The 25040-nt window shown below is 37.4% G+C and overlaps 2 protein-coding genes across 7 annotated transcripts in view; one reads left to right on the forward strand and one right to left on the reverse strand.

The window, feature by feature from the left end:
• Positions 1 to 277: 277 nt before the first annotated feature.
• abhd3 (abhydrolase domain containing 3, phospholipase) lies at positions 278 to 14636 on the reverse strand. The gene is made up of 9 exons (XM_028019390.1): positions 14370 to 14636; positions 12635 to 12798; positions 10296 to 10478; positions 8594 to 8639; positions 5011 to 5123; positions 4644 to 4817; positions 3658 to 3706; positions 3407 to 3572; positions 278 to 3206 (listed from the first exon to the last, which is right to left on the reverse strand). Exons 1-9 carry the CDS (start codon positions 14529 to 14531, stop codon positions 3025 to 3027), a joined length of 1239 nt encoding a protein of 412 aa, XP_027875191.1. The 5' UTR covers positions 14532 to 14636; the 3' UTR covers positions 278 to 3024.
• Positions 14637 to 19662: 5026 nt separating this feature from the next.
• The window catches only part of mib1 (MIB E3 ubiquitin protein ligase 1), a 58175-nt gene continuing 52797 nt past the window's right edge, over positions 19663 to 25040 (forward strand). For all 6 annotated transcript variants that reach the window (XM_028020061.1, XM_028020062.1, XM_028020065.1 and 3 more), the window contains exons 1-3: positions 19663 to 20529; positions 22680 to 22851; positions 24561 to 24690. In XM_028020061.1, coding sequence (XP_027875862.1) covers positions 20301 to 20529; positions 22680 to 22851; positions 24561 to 24690 — 531 coding nt within the window. In that variant the 5' untranslated portion in view covers positions 19663 to 20300. The remainder of the gene's footprint in view (positions 20530 to 22679; positions 22852 to 24560; positions 24691 to 25040) is intronic.

Genomic DNA, 25040 nt, shown 5'->3' on the forward strand with positions numbered 1-25040 from the left:
AGCGTGGATTGAGTCAATTCCAGAGACCAAAAGCTAATGATGTGATGCGAGACCCTGCAGTCACACTAATGCTGCAGTAAACTCACTCCAATCGTAGACTGTCAAATGCCTTGCTCTCAGTATAATTTTGAGATGGCCTCTGTGAAAAATAGAGGACATTTTTAACTTTGTAATTGTGGATGGTGCATGGATATTGTTTATATTCCACCACAGAAAGATTGCCACATACATTGCAGAGAAAACGCTTTCAGCAATCAAAAGCACAGGAAACAAGGAGGCAAATCGACCTAGACTTTGTTTAATAATTCAATAAGTACAGCATAATACACTAAGGATGATAATGTCAATACAGTAGTACTTATGCTATAGACAGATTTTATATTTAAAATCTTATTGCTGCACAGTTTAAACAAATGTTTACTTGTCTTCTGTTGTGTGCCGTACAAAATTAAATGCAGCATAAATGAAAAAGAAAAAAAACAAAAAAACAAACTTGCCTTCAGTGCTACAGTTACATGATGATGAAGAAACACGTGCTAATTTTACAAAACAACTGAACAGTAAAATTCAACAGGAAAATGTAGTCAATTTATTTTCATGCATTTTGTTACTGAAATTCTGGCCACTAGTCATAATTGTTCAGTTCTTCCATGCCAACTCATTAATGGTAGCCAGCCCGTTGATCATTGTTGGCAAAGGAAAGCAAAAATGACTGGAAACAATACAAGCTACACATGCTGTAAAGCAGCAAACACCACTTCAGACAGCCAATGTACAAACCACGTCCTCACATTTTACTTCAATTAACTCAAGCTGTATAAAGCGTCCAAAGAGCCACAGAAATAACCAACATTTTCACAAAATAAATTTCATGGCATTTGCACTCTACTCTCTTGAGCCGTTAGGATTTTCACTGTCATAGCTCTGATGAAATAAGTGCCTTGCCTTAGACAGTTAGAGGCATGGTAGTACCAACTAAATAGTGCAACTTTACATTCCTTGTCATGGATCAAATTTTCTCCATATTCTCCATTTGTAAAACTATTTGGTGTGTGTGATACTAAAAGAACTTAAAATAAAAAGACATGTAGAATACCCACAGATGAAACAAAATCACATCAGTAGATTGTCATTGTCGTCGGTACGCTGCATGTTTGTTTAAATGTGAAGCTACAGCCAGCTGTCGATTAGCATTCCAAGTTACTGTTAATTCTCCTAGGTCTCTTTGGGTTTAAGCATGTATCTTTTATCATAATCTTTACAGAAAACATGTGTAAAAGAACCTAAAAATAAAAAGAACAGAATAGAACAAGTCAAGGTACAGAAATGGCTCCAAAATTGTATCAATTAAAAACAATAATTTTCAGCTTTTGGACTTTTTCTAAAACAATCTGTACCCTTCAGTTCATATATAGTTCTAATATGTCAAAAATATTAAGAAAAAACCCCCACAAAGAAATTAATGTGCATAATGATTATCAAAAGAAATGTTTCTCCCATGTCAATTTTAGAGAACTGTGCCTTTGGGTACAGATGTAAATGTAGCATTTCTCTGTTTGTTGACAGGCCACAGCCAACTTGATCAGACCTGATTGAGAGAAAAGCCAAAATGTAAACTCTAATTGATATGTCCATGATTAAAAGTTTATTTATTTATTTTATTAATGTCTGTTAATGTCAAGACTTTTACAATTTTTGACATAAAATAAGATTAGTTGAATTTACATTGTTAACTTTTAAACAGAAACACAAAATTTAAACTGGAAGATGACAGAAACAAAATGCTGAAAGTATTCCAACAGTTACTAAATTTTGCACCCTCCCATTAAAAAACCTGGTGTTTTTCTGGACTAAAATTTCTACTCTGATAATCAGAATTCCTCCTGATAGATGGAGTGGAAATGGAAGATAAATAATGACCTCCAGAAAACTGGTTCAAGAAAAAGTTCCTCCAGTAGAAATGCACCAACTAAGAAGTACCTCCTAGGCAGTAACTCCGGGGTAAATTGTAAATTGGTAAGCTGGCTTTATTTTAATAATTTTATCCTTGAAAATAATAAGATAAAATGCCTACCAAGTGTACAGAATCTGTTTATGTCTTCAAAATTGAGAATCACTCAAATATTTTGAGATGTTCCCCTTTCACTGCCAAAATATATGTATGTAAAGATACCAAATGTTTCACAGGTGTGTACATCTATACTTGTTTTTTTCTGCTTTCAGTCCTTACAGCTAAATGTCTCCTAACAGCAGCTTCACATTTAATAGGACATGGAATCAACTTTCTGACCTCTCTAAAAGAAAGCACATAAGCATAATTCACATCTCCAGTTATGTGGAGTTATGAGAAAGAAACAACATTATGTTTTAACAGCTAATTAACACCTACTGTTAAAAGGTGGAGTACGATGCAAAATGACGGAGAACACATTGATAAAAGTGACATTTCACTCAAAAGGGAGGAATGAGACAGAAAAATAAAGGAAATCCCTGAGGGCTACAATCCTACTGATGTAAGAGCTAAAAACTACGTAAGGTTACATAAGTGAAACAGTACTTGAGTTAACTTGATGGGGAAAAACATAAATAGCACAGGGTTACCACCAAATTCTTAGGTTGAACAATATGAGAAATATTAAACTTTTCAGCACTGACATGAGCAGCTATGCCTATCTTTGAGTTCACGATTAGAGAGTAAAAATGATCTGAATGTCAAATGCAACAGAAGAACTGCATTTAATAATGTGCCCTTTAAATAAGAAAGAATTATGTTTTTTGCTTGTGGCAGTGGGAGGAATAGAATGGATCAATATAAGGCAAAGATAGCATCAAGACAAGGCAAGGAAGCAAAAAAAATAAAGATGAATAACATTTGGTGTTAAGGAAGGAAGGAATTATAGAGAGCAGGGAATGAACAATAAAAAGGATGGAAATGGAAGAAGAAAACGATGGAATGTAGTGAAAAAACATGGATGACAAGGACAGAGAACCACTCTGATGGAGAGAACCACCTTTCCTGTTTTATCAGGAGAGGTCTTTAAGTCGACCGCCTTCTTCAATGACGGCCTTTGCAAACTGCTTGAAGACTCGGTCCATATAAGTGCTCTGTCGTGGCCACAGACCCTCCAGGAAGCCAATGTGGCCTCCATGGCAGGTTATAAGCAAGGCCAAGTTAGGGTTCTGCTTCACTGCCTCCACTGGAATGGCTGCAAACAAAACAATGGATTCAATTCCCTCTTTTCTGTGGTTTCACATGATGTGATTCTACCAGTTTCAGTTCATGTAAGTGTGATTAACAAAATTGCCATTGCTGGGATGTTGGGCAATGCCAGCATCAGGTGTATATCACACCAACCCATAATTATTTATGTGTAATTGTGCAATTAAGAATACTATTGTAGCTCACCGTGAGATGGAGAAAAGACGTCATCAGCAGCGTTCAAACACAGCATTGGCACCTGCACAGATTTCAGCTTGTGCACAGGACTGGCATCGCGGTAGTAGTCGTCATTAGTAGGATATCCGAACATGATGGAGGTGAACCTCTCATCAAACTGTCGGATAGTCTTTGCCTGTACAAAGCCGGTAAAACTACTCAGTTCGGCCTGTGTTTAAGAAATGGCTCCAAATGATTTAACATGACAGACATGGTCCTACCTTCATGACATGGTCAATGTCGTAGCACTTTTCAAGCACCGGCCTGTGTCTGCAGGGAGGAACATCAGTCACACTGTCACTACCTCCACAGAGCTAGTATGAGTTTTATCTAAAAGTTACAAAACCATTCTAAGTCCATTTTACACCAAAGACAAGATTAAAGGGGTATATTTCAGAAAAAAATGTCAGAAAGTCTGCTAATTGTTTAAGATATTTTCATGTAAAACATTTTTAATTCCTTCATGTTGGAACATGTTAAAATTGGGAAAACAAAGACAAAATTGCTTTGATTAAATTTGTGAGCATTAATATAGGAGGACTAAGCAGGGATTTATGGAGAAAAAAACCCCTCAAAACTGTCAGAAGTTTGTGATAAAAATTCAGAAGTCCTCTGAGATTAAAATGGAAAAAAAAGGATGTTTGTGGATACATTTCTGACATGTTAGGAGTCACCGTTTTCCCTTTGCCTTAGTTATACTTATTTTGACTGGATCAATCTTGCTTCTGTCATTCTTCAGATCTGTTAGATCTTCTTCTTCTTCTTCTTAATGGCAGTTGGCAATCAACATTTAGATGCCTTACCGCCACCTACTGGAGGTCCAATCTCTCATCTGCACCCTGTTAGCACTCAGGCACCTGTTCCTTGTTAGTAATCAAGCTTCTCTGTTTTAAAAGCTCCACTCACTCAGTTACCTGGTCACCATTTGTTCCTGCTCCTTGTGTTCTTGTTATTTTAAGTAAGTTTTTATTTAAATTTTTTTTTCATGAACTTCTTCACCATCAACTCTCTCCAATCACAACAATGCCACAATTATGACTGTAAACGATTTGCAGGGTGTGTTAATGTTTTTCAGAGGTTAGTATAATATGTAATATTTTTTATACAGCCAAACATTTGAAAATGCTTGTTTGTGAGAGTATTTTGGGAGCAGCATTTCTGCGGTGTGGTAATGGCTTGTGTTAATCCTGCTCTGGCCCCGACTGACCTGTGCACAGAAGCTTGTAGGCAGCTGGTGAGGTAGGAGTTGAAGAGGAAACGGTCCAGGGGTTTTTCCAGTGATGCGGTGCACTCAAACACATCCCAGCCTGCTGAGAAGACTATGACCCCTTTCAGGCAGGTTTTCCGGCCCTTACGACCCAAGTAGTTGGCCAGCATCATCCTGGATGTAGAAAGAGTGAGATCTGAAGGAAAACAGGGATTCTATTTCAAACCAATCCCTCAATTTATGGGATTAGTGATTAGTGTTGCCACACAGCACTAAACACTGAGACAAACAATTTAAAGCACTAAAGTGTCCAAAATCATCACTGAAACATTTTATCCTGTCTACCAGCGCTTGAATGTTTCTTTACCCTCCCATGGATACACCAGCAGCCATCATTGGAGCCACTTCATAGGTTTTCTGGATGTGATCAATAACAGTCTCCAGATCTTCTGTGTTGGCGGCGCAGTAGGTCCTCGGCGTCTGGAATGGACAGAAAGGTAACCGAGTCAAAGGTCTGCTTCGCCATCTGCAGGACAAACATTACAGAGATCTAAGAAAAAAGATCTAAGGAAGAAGGATGGAGCAAAACAAAAGGCAATATTCCAATAAAGCTGGTAAGAGGTTTGAAATTGGAGCAGAATTTCATATTTAGGCAGGGCAAGGACCCCAGACATACAGTCAGAGATACAGGGGCCTGTGTCAATATGTTCAAAGATCTTTGTCCAATATTTCCAGAAAAGAATTGGCATTAAAATTTGCTCTCTAGATGTGTATGGGGCTGGTAAAGACATTTCCTAAGTCCTATCTATAAGACTTATAGTTGTGACTGCAGCTAAGTGTGGTTCTACAAAGAACTGACTCATGTACTTGTAGAACACGAGTCTACAAGTACATGATCTTTTTGGACTTTTCTTTTGTCGGGCATTAACCATTGTAAACAAGTAGAGTAATACAAACACAACAGGATATTTTCCAATTGAACACTTTAGTGTTTTATAGCTGTTGGACCTGCTATTCACTCATTAGCGATATAAGGTAGATAAGGGAAATATTTTTAAGAGCTGCTCCAGTTCTTTCATTTCTTGTTTGTTACTCGAATAATCACTGACAGCCATCAGCTTCAATTGCCTGATTAAAATAGCTAAAAGTCATGTCATGCTGAACTTAATGGCTGCTGGCAAGTTGCACGCGCTCCAAGCCACAGCTTACACAAATGTTCAAGTCTGATTAGAATCTCAGCAGCTTTCCTCGTTTGAAAACATCACATAATGAGCTCTGTTTTGCAAACAGCACCACTGAGATGAGAAAAAAAAAATCCGAACTCGTCAGTTGCAAGTACAAGCACTTTTACTTAGCTGTACATGAATATGTTATACTGTAGATGTACTATGAGAGACTCAGGGGTAGAGAAACAGCTAGTTTAATATTTATCCTAGAAAAGACATTTGTTTCTCTCAATTTTTAATATCCAACCTCAGAAATGTGCTGGCAAAGCTTAGAAAATTCAGATTTTTTTTTGTCTTTCAAATTTTGCTTGTTGCATGTCCAGTTCACTTTGCTGTTCAGTCAAATCCTTTAAAGGAAATATTCACAAAATGACTGGGAGATATACCAGAGAATTTACTAAACTAAAATATGTCTAGAAACACGTAAAGACATTTCCTTATGTTTATGTTTTTCTCAGCATGTTACACTTCTCAAAGCAGACCCAAAATTGGAACCTTATTTTCAGCTATGTGTTAGTAAGCAGATTATATGTTTTCGCTCTTAAAACTCTTGTATATAACTATGAATGACTTTTCTCACCAATATTAACAAATTTCAGTCATTATCGTTTAGTTGAAAATTACATAAGAATAACTGTGTTTGCCTCTGGAAAAAAGCAGTTCAGCCCCCCAAACAGTGCTATTAGTGAGATCTGGTTACTTAATATTTAAAACCAGTCAGTTGGCCGACAGAATCTATTTAACAAGGACACTTTCTCAGGATGCTGTTCAGCTTTTTAAGACCTCCACAATTAGAATTCAAGAAGAGACCTGTGGCTTTTCCTCCTCTACTATTTCTCTTAACCCTTTGGAGGGTTAGGGTCTGATTAAATAACTCATCAAGAACAATCGAATACATGCAGTGTAGTTTATTTCAGTTTATAAACTACACTGCAGTCAGTCAGTGTAGTTTATAAACTACACTGTTAGTTTATTACCATAAACTATGGTAATAAACCGACAAACTCATTTTGGACATGAATTTCATAATAGCTCTGTATAATTACAGACAGATTTGAATAACTTCTCTCAGGATGGAAGAAGGATTCTATAACATACAGTTGCTTCTGATAAGGAATTATTGGAACAATGTAAAAGGGGTAAAGATTTGAAAATCTGTTTTAAATGTACAAATTAGTAAAGAATGTCAAGTAAAACATATGCTTACTGTTTTCACTAGCAAAGTCCTTATTGGCATTAAACATAGGCACTGGTGCACTGCAAAAACTGGATGGAATAATGAGGACGGACCAACTCCAAATTGGTCCTTCTTGTTCAACCTTATGTCAATGTGGTTAAAATATGGATTCTAACAAAGCAAATGTACATTAAAGCTTGATTCGGAATGGACTAGATGGTATATCTTTAAACTTTAATAAGAACATTCCTGACCTCTGAGTTCTAAACTTTGCATTATAATTTTGTGTTATGTTACCTAAAGCCTAGTTAGGGACAGGCATTGCAAATTAGCTTAGGCTACAAATGTGGTGCATGTTATTTGTTATTACTTAACATTTACCTGAATAGAAATAAATTAAAATTCAAATCGTTTTGAAAATGTTTGGACTCTGCTTGAAAGCTGAGTCAGTGGTAGGAGAGCAATGAATTCAAATGACATCTACCAAATCTGATAAGAAGTATACTGAAATATCCAGTTAATTAAAATATTAAAATATACTGCAACTTAAGTACAATCTAAATATAACAACTAACTACTCCATGCAACCATATAATCTATAACACCATACAATCCTTTATAACATGCATATTTGCGGCAGGAAAATCCTGAACACAGTGGGTCATTCAGAACTACTGGCCATATCAAACAATAGAGAGCTTTCATTGTAACTGTACACACTCACAGCTGTACCAAGGCTATTTCATTTCCATAGTCTTTAGCACAAATACCAACTGAAGCAAGGGAGAACATTCCTCCTTTCCCACTACTTGATCCAGTTCCAAGGTAACAGAGTCCAACTCCTTTTTTGTGTATAAATACAGCTGAGTCAACGACATTCTAGACAAACTGCAGTACAACAGTTTGAGCCACAGCACATCAACCTCTATGACAATGGATGCATTAATTGATTATTTTTCCAATATCTGAATCCTGAAAGGGAATTTAAAAAATAAAATCAGGCAGAACCATAAAAATTCTATCAGCTAATTCTGATTTATGTCCACAAAGAGGAATCTTTGACTGTTTACAACCCTCTGTGGGTAATATAAATACAACTAAGGTTTAGCTGGGAATCCAGTCCAGTTGCAATATGGCGAGATCACAGAGATGACCCCACTCTACTGCAAGAATTTGCACACAAACGGTTAAAGTGCTATCCAGCTCAGGGTTTGTTTTGTCGGCTAAATATATCTCCAGTGTGAAAGGACAGATGAAGCCAGGTGTCAGAGTGCTCAGTGCTGCTATTTTTCTAAGAATCTGCATTAAAATAAAGTAGGTGTCTTCCTCCCTGCTGTGAAACTGTGCTGTCTGTGCTCAGCCCATGCAGACTTTCTGTGAACTCTCTTACATCTAAAATAGAGACACTAACACAGACAACTAAACCACACCAATTTCACCGTAATGCCCTGTAACAGATCTGTATTATGGGTGATGAGCCAAGGAAATAAAAAATGATTTAATACTGAATGAGACATTGAAAATCAAAACACCTCATGAACTCTTACCAGTAGTGTTTCACCAGAAACCCCTCTGTTGTTGAATACCACACATCTGTAACACAAAGAGACAAAACTTCATAAATCTTTGTGGTTTCAGCTTCATAAATTGTACATGACCAGACTATCATAAATGTTATCAATATACAAATGAACTCATCTTTATTTACTAAGTAATTTCAACAAACATTTCATTATAGAGCTAGCAGCCCTGGTAGGATATCTAAACATAAATGGGTTTTTATTGAGAATTGTTGACCAAGAGATGCCACTCTTTGATAAAATTCTCTAACATTGAGGCGTGCCGTGGTGGCGTAGTGGTTAGCGCGACCCGTATTTGGAGGCCTTCAGTCCTCGACGCGGCCGTCGCGGGTTCGACTCCCGGACCCGACGACATTTGCCGCATGTCTTCCCCCCTCTCCTTCCGCGTTTCCTGTCAGCCTACTATCATATAAGGGACACTAGAGCCCACAAAAAGACCCCCTGGAGGGGTAAAAAAAAACTAAAAATTGTCTAACATTGAACTTTATTCTCACATCTCCTACGTTCCTCCCCAAGGTGTGTGGTTGGAGAATAAATTCTGGTCTTTGTCCAGCACCTAATTTGTCACAATTACAGTTGTTTTAACTATAGTAACACTGCTAAGAGTTTATATATGAGCTCGCTCAGATGAGTTGCTATATTCTTAAAGGCATGTCCTGACTTATGAAGGTCAACACCTATTTTGCCGTTACTTAAAACTGCATGTCCTCTTGTCTTTATCCTTTTCAAGAATTTGTAAAAGGCAGTTTTGGCAAAAACTGTGTAAAAACGTATCAAAAGTTCTAAAGTATTTCTTCCTAGGTTCTAGAATTAGAATTCATAGACATTAACCACATTTGCATCTCTTTAGACTGGGAAAAACCATCAACTTTTAAAAGGAAAGCATAATTTGAATCAATTATTTTAATATAAAAATACATTCTGAATATGATGAGATCTGACAAAGGGTCCAGCTGTGCAAAAAGCATGTACTACAAATTAAAACATCAGCATCTCTCCTCCCTACATTTCCTTAGTCATCTATCATGTGTCAGAGTCAGTCCTGCTGTTTTTTAACAGTGTAAGTCAGCAGCATTTGTGAAGCTACACAGCACGTTGGGAAGGAGGAGGCGGGGCAGCGATAGAGGGGTGCTTACACACATTCTGCAGCACAGACACGGAAGCTGGCCGGAGCTAAGCTGCAAAGCTTGTACAGGGATAAGCTGTAATTAATTAAGCTACACAGACAACCATGAGGGGTGGAAGATGCTGAGTATGCCGGCTCTCTTCCTCCATGTCATCCCAAAGCCAGTGAAAGAATGAGTGCAGGGAACACAGAGACAAGCTGTTGGAGATGGGAAGAAAACAAAGTGAAGATAAAAACTGCATCCCTATGCAACTCTTCAAGCTCTTGCAACGCTATTTACAAGAAAAGTGCTTTAGAAAGGCCTGAGCTGCCCACTTTGCTAGTGCACTTTACCTAAAGTAGCACCAGAACCTGTTTCTGATTAATACATTTAAAAATGGAGAAGTTAAGAAAAACTGCATGGAAATGTTGAAAGCCTGCAGAATATTCAGGCTAGAGCAGATGATATAATAGTGCACAGCTAGCTTCAGCCCGTGATTCAGTGTCTTTGAATCTCTGCTCAGCACTGGACCGCAGCCAGCGCGTTTGGCCAGGACCACCCACCTATAACCCAGATCCCGGCTCTGCTGGACCATGTGCAAGATGTAGGATTCTCGGCTGGTGCCGGTCAGACCGGGAAGAAGCAGCACTGTGGGCCTGATGGTGGGGTCAGGATAAAAGAGGCTGTCATCGTTGTCAAACCAATCCACAGATATCTGTCCTCCATCTGCTGCCTTGATTAGCTCGCTGCAGAGACGAGAGAGACGCAACTCAGCAATATGGCTCTTCCTGAAAGAGTGCATCAGCATTTGTATCTATCAGCATCTTTGGACCACTAATATACAAACATAGGGGAGACATCAAACTTCTCATTTTCAAACTCTTTTCCAGACTAATTTGCAGAGTATTCAGTCACATTTAAGTCAAATTTAAGGTATAAATACAAAACATTATCGTAAATAGGGCTGTATGACATCAGGAAAATATTTAAATGCAGTTCTTATGCAAAAAATTGTGATGACAATGTTGATTAAAATTATTCCCATTTTCTTTAGAATTCCTTGCCTTTGCGATATTATACACATGTATATTGCAATGACGACTTAAGGATGAATGGATGTGTAAATGCCGTGTCAGGGACCAGAAGGAGGGATGGATGGATGGATGGATGGATGGATGGATGGATGGATGGATGGATGGATAAATGGATAAAAAGACAAACCGACTATGGGTACAACTTTCAGACATTGAAGAATAAAGTTGGGAAAAACATATATTTTCCGTACTCTTATTTTCTCTTCCAGATTGCGTAAGAACACGGAGGCATGCCCACAACATACAAACAATGGTGATGGGAAATCGTGCAACTTAGTGGAAAAGTGGTGATTAACTCCATCCTCTGCACAATCTAAGCTTTCAGATGAGTTCCAGGTAAATAGATTACTTCATTATATCCATCCCAGAGCCAACAGTCACAGGGGAATTGGATATATGAACAGAGCGCTCACTTGCAGCTGCCTTATTTGTCTCGTGAACATCTTTTCAGTGAACTTTGCAACACGTGGCCAGTTCAGATAAAGAGCAGGGCAATGCACCATTAGCTTCTTCTGGCCTCTCAGTTACTGCACTTTACAGCTGTAGCCTGGAATGAGACACTGCAGTGTCTTTTAAGACACTGCAGTGGACATAAAGCCATGCTGTGCTGTCAGTGAAAGACTTGGCCGGCCTTAGGTGGAGGCACCGGCATGAAATTACAGAGCTTGCCCTGAAATATAAACCTGAGGCGAGACTTTAAAGTCAAGATGGACTGACACAGAAACCTGCACACATAGTGGGAGGAGGTGCATCGCTAATCCTCCCATCAGACAACAAGGTGAGTGAAATTTCAGCCAGAAAGCTTACTACAAATAGGACGGATTTCACATTGGCCGTCTTTGGGTCAACCTTGGATAATTTCATTAAAATCCTGGGAGGTTGTTCAGCTGTTCCCAGAGGAAATTTTCTAAGTACAGCAAATGTGACCGTTGTTCTTACCCAGCTTGATATCGGAGATCTGCACTAGGATGACTACATACCTTGGGCATTGAGTCACCTTGACAAAAAAGAGCATCAAAGCATAGGCAGTGTGAATGTCCTTGGGACCGACTACAGTGGAGGTTACATTTAAAATAGAAAATAAAATTTACAATTAAATCAACAGTCACTGTCAAGTGTGTTTCTTTTTGCCAGAATGTAAAACAACCCAATTAGATCAAAATAAAACCAATTCAATAATACTTGAATCAAATCTTGATCAAACACAGATTCAACTGGGATTAAGCTACTGTACACAAAATGCTGTGCAGATTTATGAGTCCCTAAATCCATTCTTTAAAGCAGTAAAATTTGATTTTCTTTCTTTTTCTGACCAATCTCAAGTATTAACTTTATACAAAACATGTGACACTTTTTAAACTTGACACTTAAGACAAGTTTAAGTGATATGTCACAGTCATAAAGGACTGTGACATATCACACCACAAAGATGAACAAGAACAGAATAAATTTCACATACAAATGCTTTATATTGCAAATTTATAAAATCTACATTGACTTAGGCAAACAATAAAAATAACACATTTTAAATAAATCATAAGTGTGCTTGAATTGCCATAAATTTTCCATAAATTACAGAATGCTTTTCCTTTTTATACAATTAAATTTAACAATTAAACTATCTCTAACTCTGGAATTCAGCTGGGTTTTGATTTCAGCTTTCATAAGAAACAATATCAGCAGGTAAAGTGAACAAAATTAGACCACAAAATCTGTTGCAGACCTGAAACATGTAAGTAAAAAAACTGAAAATACATTAACAGCCAACATATTCTGTGGTACACAATTTATAATGGAGAAGAACTTACTTTCTATAGACAACACCAGGTTTGGCTGTAACAAAAGGTCTCAGCAGAGTTTGAATGCGACTCTCCCAGCACCAAAATGTGGGGTAGTAAGTCTCTGACACGACTGGACATTGCTCCTTTAGAAACTGGTAGAACTTCTTCCCGCCAGAAATAAGTTGAGGTTTCTGTAAAATAAAAGGGTTTTGAGGTATAATAAAAATATCATGTTATATTTAAGATAATGTAATAAGGATAAAAAGATGAATTTATGAAATCTCAAAATCCAAGATGACTATACAAAACACTGTATGAAATGGACCACGGCAAAAGCATTAATAATGATAATAATTATTAAAACTCACATGTGCAAACTTATATGTAGTTATTTTAAAATGAGAAAACCGTTGGTAAAACCCAAAAAGAAACTTTTAATGTAAAGTAATATGAATGAAATGACCCAGAGAAGTTAAGTTTCCTTAAATTTACTTGTAAACTGTTGACTGTGTTCTATGACTTTGTATGTTTGTGTTTTTATGATGTAAAGCACTTGCTGCTGGAAGGTGCTACACAAATATAATTTTATTTGATTAGATAATTCAAGCAACAATATCAGCTTAAATAATAATGTTATTTTATTCAGTTTAAAAAGTTACTTAAACTGTTTAAAAAAAACTTTAAAAGCTCAAGACAATACATTTACTCAATAACAGCAATAAAAGGTTAAATGAATAAGATATTTTTGAGGTGTCGCACCTTACCTGATTGATTGATTTTATTTACTTTGTTTCTAATCTGTTCTAGAATTTCCTCAGCTCGGGACTAGCCTACTTCTTGTTGTCAGATAGGTTCTGTTTAGTGATTGATTGATTCAACAGATAAGGCTGTAATATGGCCTAGGTGTTCAGCAGTTTAAAAATCTGGTTAATCGCATTTTAATTTATTTCATAAAATAACAAGGGCGGTGGGTTACCTACTCACGTTAGGTATTTTATTGGACAGCTTTTTTTTGATAATTTTTTATTTACTTGGTCTGCCTATAATTTTAAAATAGGCTATCGCTGATGAATTGAATGAGACTGTAAAACACAAACAAAAGAAATATTAGGGACAAATACTTTTAGTGATGTATTAGGATTAAATGAGATGATGTATCTTTTATTATCCATAATCATATTGCTAAACTTCAATTGTAAATGCACATAGATTATTGGAATAGCCACTATTATCAGTGTTAAGCAATTTTACAAATAAAACCCTAAATGCATCATTTACCAGATATATTTCAACCCACTATTACACGATACGCATACACCTTTATTATTATCCTAAATGTGATGTATAACAGATTGTTGTGACTATTGCATGAAATCTATGATGTGAGTATCCATAGCTTGCCGGGTCAATGACGGCAACAGCATGTGTTACATAAAACCCTTCAAGCAGAGTAAGCGTTGTCGACACAGCAGTGCTTTCCAGCAAAACGTCGGCCTTACTCGGCTAGTCTCGCCATCTAACAGTCATTATTGAGGAGCTAATACACATGTGTGCAGCGAGTTCAAGAACAAGACAAATGCATTTTGTCTGTTTCGGCGCCACATGTGCAGTTCCCGGCAGAAACTGCGGTCAGTGAACGCACCACTCGGCTTTCATCCCTCACCGCCGAAGGATGCTCCTCAAGGATAAATCCACATCTGTTACCCACATCTTAACACACGCAAGCTGTTTGACGTGCGAAATCGCGTTAACATCGACTTACCTTGGCTACCGAAATTAAATAATAGCAGGTGTAAGCTGCGCTGAAGCCGAGTACCAGAGACAGCCCCACTCCCGAACCGAACAGCCCAACTTTCACTTGATTTTCCAAATAATGTGAAAGGTCCCTTGTGAGAATGTTGAAATTCAAGTCCAGCGAGATCATTGCAAGGTTGCTCTTGTCTCTCTCGGAGCAAGGACAGCGGCCAGCTCAGTTGGGATTCAGCTGCGTCTGCCTGCGAGCCAACTGTGAAGGAGACGGTCAAGGGGAGCTGGGGAGGGGTGGAATATATGGACAACCGAGAGGTGGCGCTCTTTGACCGACGAGCCATACATCACTGATAAGATTTGCTCTGTCTCCCCCTGCAGGCCACAAAGTGAGGGTGCAAATGTTTAAATTGATCTGATTATAATCGCTATAATATAAATGTGGTATAATTTATACATGGATCTTTATTATATTGACGTTGCTTTACAATTGTGAAAAAATACGTGAGATACTTCTAGAATGTGGGAGTTACTAATTATTATTGTGCGGTTTGGTGGTTTTAATGGGTTTATTTGATTTTCCTCTGAATAGCAAAAGACCATTTCGATTTTAAACTATTTTTGAAACTATTATTTAGACACTTCAGTTAAGAAATGTCTGTATAAGGCACCACTACGTTGAAAAGTACGTAATTGCACATGGTTTGTTTGGAGAAATTTGATATGTAACAATCAAAATCATTATCTTCACTTTCCAAGTGAGACTTGTGAGATAGTGGTATGGCCATATAAACAGCATCAGCAACCATTTTTGGTTTTGGAACCAAGGCAAAAAGTTCCAAATATTAATGTGGTTTATATTAAATTTGACTTTAATCTCCTACTTATAGAACTGAATTGTATCATTATGACATTGAATCTCATAATTTGGACATTTTGTCATTTATTAAAGTGAGTATTATAAATTTTAAATCTCTTATTTGTCACTTTCTATCTTGTGATTAGGATTTTGAAGGCCAAAGTTCTGAATACATCTCAAATAGATATTGTTTTACTAAATTGTGACTAAACCTGATAATTATAGAAATATATAGATTTAGAAAGTCAAAATAAAGAATTTGGTGATTATGTCTTTAAGTGTAAGAATTTGGTGTTTCAAAGTGGCTATAAAGTCAAAGCAATTTCATAGTTCTTTATTATGAATCACATTTATGATTTACAAAATCAACACCAGGAAACTCACACTTATGAGTCTGTTTATCCATTGATTTTAAATCATACCCCCTGTGGCCTGAATACCAAATGAGTCCAAAATATGACAGTCAGAATTATGGCTTTATATGGTATTTAGGTAAAACGATTCATAATAAATATTTTTGATCTTGATAGTGAAAATTAATAAATAAATGAATCGATTAAATATAGCGGTAGGACACAGTTAAAACTGGTGACACAGCTAGTAATGCCCCTGTGTCTGCAGACTCACAAGGGACCCAAATGCTCCAGCTTCACCGTGTGGTAATCCACTGTAATTTAATTAACAGAGAACGTGTTGAAATCCAAAGGGCCTTGAGGCAACATTACAATCCCACAGAGACTGGGTTGTCTTGTGCTAAAACCTTAGAAGTTAACTGTGCACATAAGATACAATGTAATGAGGAGAAGTTTTATATATTCCTCTCAGATAAAGTCTAAGTATTTTATTCAACATATTAGTTGTTTTATTTGTTTATTATTATAATTTTATAATCAAATTCGTATTTATGACTTTCAGTCAGAGCCTGCCCAAGATTATGTGGGGCCCAAAGAAAAGACTGATTTGGGGATGTTTTGAGTTAAGCCATGTTACGGCCACTGACCTCTAGGGGCGGCTGAATACCTGGCTGTCACAGGTGCAATGTGTTGGAGCTCGTCAGCCACCCCATAAAGAGCTTCATGCCAGAAATGTCAGATCCCTTTTCCCCTGGGCCTTGATCTAAAGTGATATTGTCTGTCTGGTGACTGTTTGTGGGGACTTGAATGATTTTGCTGTGAGCATATTGTGAAGAATCCAGTGTCTAACTAAAGTAGTGTGTTTCTATTCACGGTGGAAGCTGGTAGGGGTTTTCTGCCATTTTTTTTGTTAACTGTTTTCTCCTGTTTTGTGGTTAGCCAGGGATTCAGGTTTTGTACCTTTTTCAGTTCTCCTCTAGGAAGCGTTTTTTTATTTTATAGTTAAAAGGGGGTGTTTTGTTTATTGTTTTGGCCTCGGAGACCCTGAAGCTTAAAGCTTCCCTGTTTTTTCTGCTGCCTCCTGTGACTGAGGTTTTACCTGAACTGTAAAATAAATCTTTTACAACTGACATCAACTGTTTAGATTATTGATTTTTGTGTTACACCCAGTGCCAGAATTTACCCTTAGTGGTAGTGATGGTGAGATGAAGCCTCATGAGGCATTGAACCACTTGAGCCAACTGGTTCGAGAAAGGGTTCATTTCTTGAAGCTTCATGTGCACACGAAACCACCTACTGGCCAGGTGTATAATCACAGCCAGCTGTATCTTAACACGTGTGATGCATTGAATTTTTGTCTATTATGGCTCTTGGGAAGGACTTCACAAAAGATGTAGGACGAAATAATTTGTCTACATAAATTATGTATACACATATGTGTATAATAAAATATTGTTTGAATGCATCCTCTGTGTGTAATTATTCCCAAAATAGTAGTGTCATGTGATATGGCATGTTGTGTAATAAAGTTTTTCTGTGACTCTAGAAAAATGGCCTGGACTTAATCAGGCAGAGGACAGTGAAAGTGCTTGTGGAACTAGGGAGGGGCAGTGAATAGGCTAATGCTTGTGTAACTTGGATGATTTCATGCATTTTTATTAAGAAACAACAATTTCTCCACAGTTTTTGGTTTCAAACGATTTCTCTTTTTTGACACTACATGGATGAGGTGTTATTATTGTACCCCAACTTCTTGGAGCACAATAAACACCTCACCTTTACAGTAAATAAGAAACAGTGAAAAATACAGTTCCTCATAAGCAAACCTAATGCATCTGCAAATGTTCAGTTCACCTTACCTTGTTAGGGCTTATCAAATCGAAATGTTCCCACATAAGAGAAATCCTCCTCTTTCTCGCCGGCTCCATCCTTCTCCTATCCTGTCCTCGCGCTCCTAAATCTCCTATCTATCTATCTATCTATCTATCTATCTATCTATCTATATCTCTCTCTCTATCTATCTATCTATCTCTCTCTCCTAAACTCTCCAAACACCAAACTAACTGTCTCAAACTAAATAACCACTATCCAAACTCTGCTATCCAAACTATCAAAACTCTATCCACTCTCTCAACTGACCGCAACTCGCCTACAACAACCCACATTATGAATGGAGCCTGTGGGGTTTCTAAAGCTGTCAAACCCCGCGCCAACATCTGAGCCACTTCCCGAAGCAGTCACGTGGTACAGCCGGGCAGCGAGGCTTCGGACGTCATCGTTTTCGGCTCCTCCCCTAAATGAAGCAAGCCTCGATACGCGCTTTACGGAAACGCCCCCTCCATTACTCGACACACGCCTCGAAGCCTCGGCACATCACGTAACATCACTACTTAGTGGTCTTGGGGAGGGGTTGTAACAAGCCCATCACCAACAAGCCATCAATGGATCACAAAGATTTACATCTTCATTTGCTTGACTTAGTGGAATGTTAGTAGTGCTTAATTTGACTCGCACAAAGGCTTTCCTTTTCAGTCTTTTGGTTACATTTGACCTCTGCTACTAAAAGAAAAGTAAATACAACGTGGAGGGAAGTCTAGTCTTCTGACTCATTTGGTCTGGGAGTTCTTTTCAATAAAAATTTCATAGTCTGCAAGGAAGGGACAAGTTTAATTGGCTGATTTGAAGCAACTAAAGAATAATTTATTTGCAGTGAACATAAAAAGTTCTACTGGCAAAAGCACAAACACATAAATGATTTAACCAGTTGTATTAACTCTGTTTGAGTACCATAATTTAAAATGTAAAAATGTATGATCAATTATAAAATTGCAGCATGTATCAAACATAACATAAAAGAAAATTGACTTCACAATTTTATATCTTGAAATTCGCTTCGGTCTCTTTAAGAAGCTCCTGCTTTTTTCAACAGGCCCTCTTCATCTAATCATCATTGACTTTCCATTGAGACGATTACAAACATTCATAGGTGTGTTGGAGTGCGTAGTTCTATGATAAGTTCAGGAAACAAGCAGTTTCACCAGGTGCTTGTGAATTGCTGATGCTGTTTATATGGTGGGGCCGAATGGGAAAGGAGAAGGGATGCTCTGTGATGTGGAAGCTCGGCTGGAGACTTCAGCTATAGGAGCTTTGTGGAAACAGGCTGCACTTAGTGAGAGCAAGCGTTTGGGCACCTCTGAATAGCTGAAGGGGAAATTCAAAAATTTCTCAAACATGCATAAAAGAATCTAAGTAGCATTTTAGGCATTTTTGATGAGGGAGTAACATAACATGCTGTTAAAACTAGAAAAGTGAATTTGACATAATACTCCCCTAAGATTTGCTTAAAAAAACCAAATAGTCTAAGGTTAACGTTAAGTATCTATGAAAACCCACAGGTTTATCACATAGAAACATATATTTTAGCCCTTGTGATATGTATCACCATACTTTAAAAATACCATACTTTTTATTTTAATTAGAATATTAATTATTCTAATTAAATAGAATACACAGTAACTGTGTTAAAGAACACAGTTACTGTAGGAGTTGCAGACAGAGATGTTACACAGCAGTTGGGGACCAGTTGTCACTAACTAGATGATGAAAGCAATTGAAATTGAAAATTATGTTGAGGTACAAACAGAAGCTTTGTTCCCCATGCCATGTAACCTGGGGAAGTGAGTCAAGTTACTCATAATGTTGCACACAGAAAAAAAAATCCATCTAAATCGTTCTAAGCGGATGTAGATATCTCAAAGTCACAGTGGGACCTTATGTAGCGTTCTACTCTTCGCTAAAATAAAAGAAATGGCTGTGGTGTCAACTATATTAGAACTGACAAGGAGATTAAACTTACACCTTTGTTATATTTTAAAATAGGCCCATATATTTTATTTAAAAATATATATACTTTTGAACATGTATAGCACATAGTTAGGAAACGCCCAGGATTGTATAAAATAAATATTTTAAATATGCTTTTTAATTACCCTTGAAAAGGCATAATCACAGCTTGTAGATGTATTTCAACATCATTCTTCATATTTCCACATCAAACAGGCGGTCCTGGCTCGGCTCTCGTCTTCGTGCTTCATCGTGCATCTCCGTAGCTAGTTGTTGCTCGTCTGAGGCTCGAACGGTGATTGAGAATAATGGCGACGCGTACTCTGACTTGATCCCATGGAGCGGGCTGGAGCGAAAAAAGGAGAACCCGTTGGATGTTTTTTGTTCACTTTTAAAAGTAACGGTACGGATAAACAGCCACGAAAAGGAGAACATTCGCTCTCAGTAACGAGGAGCCAGGAGAAATTGTACTGTTAGCATTGCTATTTGTAGCATTGTGTTCGCTAGCTTGCTAAGTTGAAGAGGTGGCTTTAATGTGTGTGAACTGAAGGGGAGGTGAAAACTGAGTAGTTGTTTGCAAACTGAACATATGCTTGCTGAATAGTGTTTTCGGACGGTTAAGATTTTCCTTCTCGATGATAGCACACAGCAAGTATTGACTTGTAGATAACGTTAGCTTGTAGTTTTTGTAAAGGATCACCAGCACCCTCCTTGGGTTAGCCAGCAGGTTAGCTTTTGTGGATCTTTTTTTTTTTTCTCTCCGGCTTCTTTCCTGTCTGGACTTGCTTTCCCCTCCACTGGGAAACTGTCTGCCTACCCAGTGCTCTTAACAGCCTGCTAGCTCGCTAACGTGGAAGAATTGTTGTGCTGTCTTTGCGAGCTCTTTTCGTAAATGACCACCGGCAGGAACAACCGGGCGATGATGGAAGGAGTCGGAGCCAGAGTGGTCCGCGGACCCGACTGGAAGTGGGGGAAACAGGATGGTGGAGAGGGGCATGTCGGCACCGTCAGGAGTTTCGAAAGTCCAGAAGAAGTGGTCGTTGTTTGGGATAACGGGACTGCTGCCAACTACCGCTGCTCTGGAGCTTACGACATAAGAATTTTAGACAGTGCTCCAACAGGTAACTTTTGTGTGTTGAATTGTTTTTGCTGAACTTCTGACGCTGAGAGGCGTGTGGTGCAACAGTTGAGTTTTGGTGAATAGAAGGAATATTCTTTAGCCTTCTCTTCGGTTAGTCTTCATTTCTGTGAATGTAAATTGTCAACAAATAAACACGGCGGCAATTACTTGCATTGTGCGCGCATATACGTTGTTTTGTTGCTGTACAAAACTTGCTTTTTGTTTTTTTTCTTTTACAAGACGCAATTAATTAGTGGCTAGCTACTAATGTCCATATCAGGATATCGCTGAAGACTAAAAACTGGAGGTTCGCCTATCAGACTGTCCTTGCTGGTGCTGCAGACAAAAAAAGAAAGAAAGAATGTGTTGCAGCTTGTTTTGGTAGATGTAGTTGTTTGAAATCCAAATGAAATTGAAGGAATAGAAAAATTATCCCTATTAATGCATCAAAGTATAAACCAATAGCTTTTATTTGATTTCTAGTCAACTCAAACAAGAACATCAAAGTTGCTTGGTGCAACCACAGAGTAAGCAGGACTTCGATTTTTTCTTTTTTTTTTTTTTACATTGCGTTTACTTTTACACCACTAATTATGTGTAAAAGAAAGTAAATGCCATTGTAAGTATACTTAAAATGAAGAAAAATGCATCATAATAGAGATGCACATTTACTGCTTTTGCTGCTTCAAAATCAATTGTTTTATAGACTGAAAATAGTGGGAATTGTTGCATTTATCTCTAAATCCCCCTTATTTCTGCACTTACTGAAAGTAGTGGTTAAAATATTTTAATGAGAAGGTGTTATTCTGTCAAGAAGTTGACACATCATCACATAAACATGATTTAATATACCCATACATGTTGTGATGGCAGTAAGAAAACAATCAAGCTACATATAATCACAACAAAACTTTTAAATGACATATTTTGGCTACATTTATGTGGTTTAATGACAACATTACCATATGCAATACACTGGAACACTTGATTATAGGCATGAATGGTTATTGTGCCCTTAGAAATGTGGTAACAGAGAAAATATTTATAGCAGCGAGTGTATTTGCAAGAACACCACCACTCCCTTCATATTCAAGTGCGTCCTCATAAAATCTCAGTTTTAAGGGTTGCAAAGCCATTCGCCCCAGCCCTTCCTCTGCTCTCCAGAGTCAGCTGAGATGTTCTGTTTCTAAGAAACAATTGGCAAAGGGTGAAGAGGATGTCAGCCCTTCTGGACAAACTAGGACCTTAAAATAACATCCAGCACACAACATGTAAAATAATACTAATAAAAAAAAAGCATACTTCTAGAGAATATATTTTGTCATAGAACTGGTATAAAAGTTAACTGAAATGTGATGCAGTAAAGAACAATTTATTTATTTTTGGTGGGGGAGTTCTAAGTCAATCAAAGTATGCCTCTGCTGCTGTGAGTTTCTTTTTTTCAAGATAGCTTTGAGTAAAAATTAGAGGTCAGTTTTTTCCAGGTTGCAAAGATGTCTGGCTTTCTTTGTGATCCAGCCAGCTGATTCACATTCTGACTAATTATGAGTTTTCAATTGTAGGCCTTATAACTCATAAATGAGGAAAACGTGTTGCACACAGAGGTAGTAGTCTGTCTCTGAAAGTTAAGTAGCTGTCTTTCAGCTTCTGCTGAAAGGAACAACAGCATATCTGAAAAACATTCAAGCAGTTTTGAAACTCCAACTTTTAAAAACGTTGGAACAGATTGACTATAGTAACTGCCCCATAATAGTAATAAAAAAATGCAACATTATTATACCTTGAATGTCTTCTGTTTACACTCCCAATTACTAGCGGTAATGACCTTTTGTTTTGAACCGTATAATTTATTCAGAGGCAAAGTAGAAGTTGTCTGTAGTTATTTGTTATTCTAAAGGATGAGTCACATTGCAAAAGAAAACCATTATAGTTTGCGAAAGCAGCCTGTCTGACATGATCGCAATTATTTGCTATTAAAACTGGAGCTAAGATATTAAATACTATGCACATTATAAACATGCCCTAAAAAATTGTGCCCTTTACATAATGCATGCATTGTTGTTCTGACAGAGTGCAGAAGTGGACTCACACACACACACACACACACTACAATCTCTACCGGTTAACCTATAAATACAAACTCCCCCTTAGGTATCAAGCATGATGGAACCATGTGTGACACATGTCGTCAACAGCCAATCATTGGTATTCGCTGGAAATGTGCAGAGTGCACCAATTATGACCTCTGCACAACCTGTTACCATGGAGACAAGCATCACCTGAGACACCGATTCTACAGGATCACCACCCCAGGCAGCGAGAGGTTTGTTCTGTATTGCTGTCTGCTACATTAGACTTTTCCATAGATAAAGTGGATTAAACAAGTAATGCAAGCCTTTCATTATGATCAGTTGGACCATTTAGAGCTTCATTCTGGCTTTGTTACCTTATGTGAGTGTGTAACATTTGAGAAGCCTTTTTGTATGCTTACATAAGAAGCAATGGAAATCTGTCTGTATGCTCCTAACCTTCAGTTGCCAGGCAACTGCTTAGTCTTATTTTAAGATTCAGAGCCTTTAATAGTAAAAACAAAATCCATCTCATGTTAACTTTTCTAGATATTTTATGTGAGATGATTGAGCCTTCTTTATTAGTGTTGATGACTTTTCTAAGTGTGTGCAGCCATGTTGTAACACTCATCATGACATGCCCATTATTAGGGATATTAAGCATAAATTAAAAGACTTGAGATTATTTATAGAGGTTGGCAAGTTTTACATTGCGGTTTAAAATGATCTTAAAATCATTTATAAAGATTCTTAATAAATCCCAGTGAATTACTAAATCTTTAGCCTTTTAACACATTTATGGTTTATTTGCCGAACCTCCGCTGTTAACTGTCTAATCTTATTTTCTTATGTTGATGTAGATTTAGCCTTCTGGGTTCTCCCAATCTTAAGCAAACCAGTGAAAAAGTCTAGTTACATTCTCTTTAAGCACTTTGTAATAATGAAGTTTGAATGGCAATCTGTTAGTTTTCTCATGTTTCAGCAGATTTAATGGATCATATGAAACAGACAGCAGTTTAGAGGCAGCATTATTCAGAACAAAAATTACAGCACAAGCAGCTTGTATGTAAAATAAAAATCAAATTTCCAAAAATAGTTTTGTAGTTGCTTTTTAGAAGAATGTGTTTACAGTACCCTAAACATTCAAATATTTTTTTAAAATAAACATTCAGATATTTTTTAAATATTTGAATTTTTAGTTTTGAGACAAATGATTTGACATTGGTTTGAAATATTGACTTCCTTTTATAATCTGGTTATTACAGCTTCAATAACTCCCAAAAACACTACAAGTATGTCTCAGTAAATGAACACCTTATTGGAAAAAGTATGTATTTCTGTAATTTCATTTAAAAACTGAAACTATTCTTCTGGTCATTACTTTTATATTAAATATTTTTTGGGGGCAAATTTCATTATTACGACTTCAGTTGCTATGAGTTGCTATCTGGACCTTTTAAAAGAAGTTTCATTTCTAATTATCTTTTATTTTTGATTTTTATATTGACCATCAGTGTTGGAATAGTGATCTAGACTTCTGGCTTATTATAATTTTATAAATAAAGCACAAAGCTGAGCAGCTGGCAGCCTTATTTTCAAAAGAGTGCAATTTTATTTCCCCCGAGGCAGACGTTGCATAATGCACCGGGGGCACTGGAGGTCTCCCCACCTTCCTGATGTCTGGTGGGGTGTGTTTGTTGTGCACCTCATTAAATGTTTTACAGCAACTGTTGAAAAAGAAACTGCTTAGGAACTTCAAGTTAATCAAAGCTGAAGTTTTGAGACAAATTATTTGAGCAGGATAAGTCTATCTGTCCTTTTAGCAATGCCAAATTTTTGTTCCTTAAGGAAAATGTGCAAAATACAAAAGCAGCCATAACCAAGCAGCTCTTCTTTAGTGTCAGGTGTGCAAGTAAACATAGTATTTTTTTAATCATCTGTTTCTATTTGTACACTTGAGCAGAGTACTTCTGGAGTCGCGCCGGAAGTCAAAGAAAATCACAGCCAGAGGGATTTTTGCTGGTGGCCGAGTTGTTAGAGGAGTGGACTGGCAATGGGAAGACCAAGATGGAGGCAATGCGAGGAGAGGAAAGGTAAGACACAAATAGCTAAACCTCAGCTGGGTTAGTGTCTTTTGTTTTGCTTTCTGCTCTAAAATTATAGTTGATCGTGTGAGTCCCCAAGGGAAGGTTCAAAGAGTTCTTAGGTCAATCAACCTTTGGCAGAAAAAACAAATTTCTGCCACAGGATGTGATTTGATTGAAATATATGTTTTTAGCCAAAACAGGAAGAGCTCTGCCTGGGCTAGATGCTAGTGTAACCCTCACAGAACCCCAAATAAACGCTAAAGCAAACCAGTAAGAATCAAAAAAGCAAATTCTTTGTGGTGCTGCATAGCCCTGAAGTGTTTCAGTGCCACAATGCTTGTATCATAGAGCAAAAT

The sequence above is a fragment of the Xiphophorus couchianus genome, chromosome 6 (genome assembly GCF_001444195.1).
Source record: "Xiphophorus couchianus chromosome 6, X_couchianus-1.0, whole genome shotgun sequence".
Taxonomy (NCBI): domain Eukaryota; kingdom Metazoa; phylum Chordata; class Actinopteri; order Cyprinodontiformes; family Poeciliidae; genus Xiphophorus; species Xiphophorus couchianus.

Bases quoted from the DNA above. Each gene is read 5' to 3' on its own strand.
- abhd3 (XM_028019390.1), bottom strand. From the start codon at position 14,531: ATGATCTCGCTGGACTTGAATTTCAACATTCTCACAAGGGACCTTTCA. The intron at 10,479-12,634 runs GTAAGTTCTTCT...TCGTCTCTGCAG, and splicing joins CCTGGTGTTGTCTATAGAAA to CGAGCTAATCAAGGCAGCAG. The intron at 8,640-10,295 runs GTGGGTGGTCCT...TTTGTGTTACAG, and splicing joins AGCCGGGATCTGGGTTATAG to ATGTGTGGTATTCAACAACA.